This window comes from Bufo bufo, chromosome 9 (genome assembly GCF_905171765.1).
Source record: "Bufo bufo chromosome 9, aBufBuf1.1, whole genome shotgun sequence".
In the NCBI taxonomy this organism is placed as follows: Eukaryota; Metazoa; Chordata; class Amphibia; order Anura; family Bufonidae; genus Bufo; species Bufo bufo.
Genome location: NC_053397.1, coordinates 8,772,273 through 8,778,103, shown reverse-complemented (window position 1 = coordinate 8,778,103; position 5,831 = coordinate 8,772,273). Strand labels below are relative to the sequence as shown.

The 5,831-nt window shown below is 53.2% G+C and overlaps 1 protein-coding gene across 1 annotated transcript; it reads right to left on the bottom strand.

Annotated features, from left to right (window-relative positions):
- Nucleotides 1-153: 153 nt before the first annotated feature.
- LOC120979118 (histone-lysine N-methyltransferase SETMAR) lies at nucleotides 154-4,808 on the bottom strand. The gene is made up of 2 exons (XM_040407662.1): nucleotides 4,664-4,808; nucleotides 154-1,496 (listed from the first exon to the last, which is right to left on the bottom strand). Exons 1-2 carry the CDS (start codon nucleotides 4,745-4,747, stop codon nucleotides 681-683), a joined length of 900 nt encoding a protein of 299 aa, XP_040263596.1. The 5' UTR covers nucleotides 4,748-4,808; the 3' UTR covers nucleotides 154-680.
- Nucleotides 4,809-5,831: the final 1,023 nt, after the last annotated feature.

The following is a 5,831-nucleotide window of genomic DNA, read 5'->3' as shown; positions in this document are numbered from 1 at the left end:
CCCTTCGTCTCTTCTGTGACTTTCCGGGAAGGGGGGCGAACAGATAATACGATTTCTGGGGTGGAAATGTTCCCGCCTCCTGGGCTATAATAAGCAGCATCGATGACGAGATGCAGCTGCAGGATCTGCCCATTGTATACGGGAACAAAGACGCGAGGAAGAGACGTTCACTGCGCGACAGGAGCCTATAGAGAGTGTGACGCCTGTGTGCTGGGGGAGGGGTGCAAGGATTTATCCAACCCCCCCCCCAACATTATTAAGATCCGTCGCAATATGTGGAAACAGTACAGATTACAAAAAAGAAACATCAAATATTTACTTTTTTTTTTAACAGCTTTTGTTACTTTTTCTGCTACAAATTTGTAACATTTTTATTTTATTTTTAATTTCAGTAAATCCTTTGTGGCCGCCACGTTCTCAGGAGCCTCTTTACTCGCTGAAGCCGATGCTTGCACATTGCCTGACTTCTCTGATCATCAGGGGCCCAACTGCTGGGGGCCCCACCTGGAACTAGATGGTGGTGCATTGACATGAATGGGGGTTACCCGCCTGGCAGAGGAGATGAATAAACCCCTGGATTGTTATATGATTGCATACGAGCAGAATCCTTCAGACATTGGGTTGTATCTGGAGTTGCCCCCAAACACAGATATTTCAGATGCGTGGCTGGCAGACGTGGCTTAGGTCGGCCCAGTGGGCACCAGATGAGTCTGATCAGGGGCCGTTTCTGTCTCTGTTTTATAGAGCGTGGCATCAAAGGGCAGGTACCCAGAACAGGGGGCAGTGCCACACAGACACTTCTTGCGCTGGCTTCTGCCCCTTTCCTTGCCTGGGCTGTGCCCACTTCTCATCTCGCTGTTGGGGGTAAAATTAAAAGCCATTCCTGAGTAATCGTAGCATAACTCCTCCCCGGCCTGTATATCCCGGGCAGCAAATAACGCCAGCCTGGGCACCATGGAGTGGGTACGGACTGGCACCATCACTAGGTTAGGCTGGCATGAATGATTCAGAAACCTTCCTATATTGCCTATGTAGGTGGGGTCCACGAACGTCTCCAGGAGGTGCCCGCTGTGAAGGTGCTCCCGTACTGCGATGATGTAGTTATTGGCTTCGGGGTCCTGCGCCCGTATCCTGCGACTCGCTTCTTCCGGACCCAGGACCTCGCCCGCGTACTCGCAAACAAAGCGCCCACTGGGTATGTTCTCTTGGGTGAGAAGACCCCAACCCTTCCTGGGCACCTGACGCACCTGGAGCTGGAACTGCAGTCCTTGCTGCGTTTCTCGGTTGTGGCAGGACTCGGCGCAGCGACACAAGACGTTACATTCCAGGATGGGCTTCTGGCCGCTGTGTAACCGGCGGTGGAGGTAAGTCTCCCCGTGTGGCAGGCAGGCACAGGCCCCCGGCGAGCAGTGTGGCCCCTGGCACTCACAGCCGTGGACGGTGACTTCACTTGGGTCCAACTCTGCGCCGGGACCAGCAACGAGCTCAGCCGTGTACTGTGTGAAAAAGAAAGAAGCGAGATATGAGACGTCACCGATCGCCACCATTACCGCACACCCAGAAGTTGTCATGGCTCCGCCCCTTTTATATCTCTCATTAACCAGTTTAAGATCTCTGCTTGCTGCCAACGAATGAGAACAGCCCAGTGGCTGAAAACCCATCCTGGCCAAACACTTACCACAGTGGAGGTTTTGCTACAGTTGTATCCAGTCCTCTGTGAGGTAAAGCCTGAGCTGTAGACTGATACATTGTAGCAAACTATCAGATCGTGAGGGAGACTGTTGCTGATGTTGTATTTAGCTCATAAGAGTCTGCACTGTAAGACAATGGTTTAATTGTCTATCCGCCCACAGGCGTCACACTGTATGGAAGCGGGGTCCTGCCCCCCCCCCCCCCCCGGGCACCCCTCCCCCGTACCTGTAATAGGGCTGCCAGGACCTACGGAGGATTACATGTATCATCACTCCCATCAGACCTGGTAATTATCACTTCTCCGCAGACAGCGCCGCTGCGTTCAGTGGTCGTGAGTCACCCGGATGTATTACAGCTAACACCCAGCGCAGCGGGAGGAGCCACATAATGTGATGACTGCCACTGGTGGCGCTCATGAGCCGTAGTCACACAATGCGATAATGGGGGGGGGGGGGGGGGAGGTATCACTGAAGGAAATGATAGAAAGTGACAACATTATGGGAAGAACCATGGCTCCCACTCCTGTAGGGGGCTCTATGGCTTGCACTGGTGCCGGGAGCTATGGGTGCACAGATGTGGGGGGGTCTCTATAGCTGGTATTATTGTGGGGGGCTCTATAGCTGGTATTATTCTGGGGGGCTCTATAGCTGGTATTATTGGGAAGATCTGTAACTGGTATTATTAGGGGGCTCTATAGCTGGTATTATGGGGGGGGGCTCTATAGCTGGTATTATTGGGGGTCTCTATAGCTGGTTTTATTGTTGGGGGTCTCTATAGCTGGTATTATTGTGGGGAGGGGGGCTCTATAGCTGGTATTATTGGGGGGCTCTATAGCTGGTATTATTGGGGTGGGGGCTCTAAAGCTGGTATTATTGGGGGGGCTCTATAGCTGGTATTATGGGGGGGGCTCTATAGCTGGTATTATTGGGGGGGGGGGGGGGGGCTCTATAGCTCGCACAATTTTATTTCTTTCTTTTTTTCATTTCGGGCCCTGAGTGTAATAAGTGGCACCAGGAGTCTCGTAGTCGGAGGTGATGACGTCACTGGGGGGCTCTGTAGCTGGTATTATTCTGGGGGGCTCTGTAGCTGGTATTGTTTTGGGGGGGCTCTATAGCTGGTAATTTTGGGGGGGCTCTATACCTGGTATTATTGGGGGGGCTCTATAGCTGGTATTATTCTGGGGGGCACTGTAGCTGGTATTATTGGGGGGCTCTATAGCTGGTATTGTGGGGGCTCTGTAGCTTAGCTGGTATTATTAGTGGGGCTCTATAGCTGGTATTATTGGGGGGGGCTCTAAAGCTGGTATTATTGGGGGGGCTCTATAGCTGGTATTATTGGGGGGGCTCTGTAGCTGGTATTATTTGGGGGGGCTCTATAGCTGGTATTATTGGGGGCTCTATAGCTGGTATTATTGGGGGGGCTCTATAGCTGGTATTATTGGGGGGCTCTATAGCTGGTATTGTGGGGGCTCTGTAGCTTAGCTGGTATTATTAGTGGGGCTCTATAGCTGGTATTATTGGGGGGGCTCTATAGCTGGTAATATTGGGGGCGGGCTCTGGAGCTGGTATTATTGGGGGGGGGGGCTCTAAAGCTGGTATTATTGGGGGGGGCTCTGTAGCTGGTATTATTTGGGGGGGCTCTATAGCTGGTATTATTGGGGGGGCTCTATAGCTGGTATTATTGGGGGGGCTCTATAGCTGGTATTATTGGGGGGGGCTCTATAGCTGGTATTATTGGGGGGGGCTCTATAGCTGGTATTATTGGGGGGGGGGCTCTATAGCTGGTATTATTGGGGGGCTCTATAGCTGGTATTATTGGGGGGGCTCTATAGCTGGTATTATTGGGGGGGGCTCTATAGCTGGTATTATTGGGGGAGGGGCTCTATAGCTGGTATTATTGGGGGGGCTCTATAGCTGGTATTATTGGGGGAGGGGCTCTATAGCTGGTATTATTGGGGGGGGGGCTCTATAGCTGGTATTATTGGGGGAGGGGCTCTATAGCTGGTATTATTGGGGGGGGGCTCTATAGCTGGTATTATTGGGGGGGGGGGCTCTATAGCTGGTATTATTGGGGGGGGGGCTCTATAGCTGGTATTATTGGGGGGGGGGCTCTATAGCTGGTATTATTGGGGGGGGGGGCTCTATAGCTGGTATTATTGGGGGGGGGGGGTCTATAGCTGGTATTATTGGGGGGGGGGGCTCTAAAGCTGGTATTATTGGGGGGGGCTCTGTAGCTGGTATTATTTGGGGGGGCTCTATAGCTGGTATTATTGGGGGGGCTCTATAGCTGGTATTATTGGGGGGGCTCTATAGCTGGTATTATTGGGGGGGGCTCTATAGCTGGTATTATTGGGGGGGGCTCTATAGCTGGTATTATTGGGGGGGGGGCTCTATAGCTGGTATTATTGGGGGGCTCTATAGCTGGTATTATTGGGGGGGCTCTATAGCTGGTATTATTGGGGGGGGCTCTATAGCTGGTATTATTGGGGGAGGGGCTCTATAGCTGGTATTATTGGGGGGGCTCTATAGCTGGTATTATTGGGGGAGGGGCTCTATAGCTGGTATTATTGGGGGGGGGGCTCTATAGCTGGTATTATTGGGGGGGGGGCTCTATAGCTGGTATTATTGGGGGGGGGCTCTATAGCTGGTATTATTGGGGGGGGGGGCTCTATAGCTGGTATTATTGGGGGGGGGGGCTCTATAGCTGGTATTATTGGGGGGGGGGCTCTATAGCTGGTATTATTGGGGGGGGGGGGCTCTATAGCTGGTATTATTGGGGGGGGGGGCTCTATAGCTCGCACAATTTTATTTATTTCTTTTTTTCATTTCGGGCCCTGAGTGTAATAAGCGGCACCAGGAGTCTCGTAGTCGGAGGTGATGACGTCACGGTGCACCAGCGCTGTGATTGGCTTTCAATGAAGCACTTGCAGGTGTGAGGACTACAGTTCCCAGCATCCTCCAGTCCCTCTCACCTGAAAGGCCTCCAGCCGCTCCCATGCCCCGCACACCGGCACCGGCAGGGCCTCCTCTCCCCCGCACACGTCCCGGGGCTCCATGGCGCCTCACACGGCCGGGACCGACCTCCGCCAGGCGGCTCCCTGCAGCTCTGAGCGGCTTCCGGCGGCCGTCTGGCGCCCTCTGCCGGGAGCAAAGGGAATGACACCTCTGTGATCTGCGGCTGATACAATGTGGCCGGGGAAGGACTACAAGTCCCAGCATCTTGTCTCGTGCCTACTTCCCAATGTTATTGGGGGGGAAAGTAACAAACAAAGCAAAAACCGAAACATACAGGAAGGAGTGAAGGCTACACGCAGGGCAGAAGTCCCTCTATGTCAGTAAGATTCCTAGAATATCATGGTATTTGGAGGAGAGTGACATATTGGAATTAGCAGGGCCACAGCAACACAGAGTGTTTCAGCAGAGGCTGATTTTACAACAAGTCTGCACCCGTTCCACAATTATCCGGAACGGGTGCGGACCCATGCATTCTCTATGGGGCAGGATTGGATGCGGACAGCACACAGAGTGCTGTCCGCATCCGCATTTCCGGAGCGCGCCGCCGATATTCCGGTCCGCTGATCCGGAAAAAATAGAACATGCCCTATTCTTGTCCGCAAGACATAGGCAGTTCTATGGGGGTGCCGGCCGGGTGTATGGCTACGGACGTGTGAATGGAGCCTTATCTTATGAGTGCAGGACAATAGCAGGCGGCCCGATGCGCACAGCATCATTTACGTATTTCGGACTGCATTTGTGGATCTGCAATACACGGGTACAGTTCCGTGGCTACTCCGCATCATGGATGCGGACCCATTCATTTCAATGGGTCCGCAAATCCGGAGATGCGGAACGGAAGCACTACGGAGTGCTTTCTGGGGTTCTGTTCCGTGCTTCCGCTCCGCAAAAAGATAGAACATGCTCTATCTTTTTGCAGAACGGAAGGATCGCGGACCCATTCAAGTGAATGGGTCTGCGATCCCCATGCGCCTGCCCCACAGAAGGTGCCCGTGAATTGCAGACCGCAATTTGTGGTCCACAGCACAAGCGAGCCCTAACCTATGATGCTGTGCGCACGATGTATGCCGCTCTGGGACATATGACCTGCTCACGGACCGTATGTCTCGGAGGGCATAAGGTCGT

Coding starts and splice junctions, on each gene's coding strand:
- LOC120979118 (XM_040407662.1), bottom strand. CDS start 4,747: ATGGAGCCCCGGGACGTGTGCGGGGGAGAGGAGGCCCTGCCGGTGCCG. Junction 1,497..4,663: donor AGCGGCTGGAGGCCTTTCAG/GTGAGAGGGACT, acceptor TTTTTCACACAG/TACACGGCTGAGCTCGTTGC.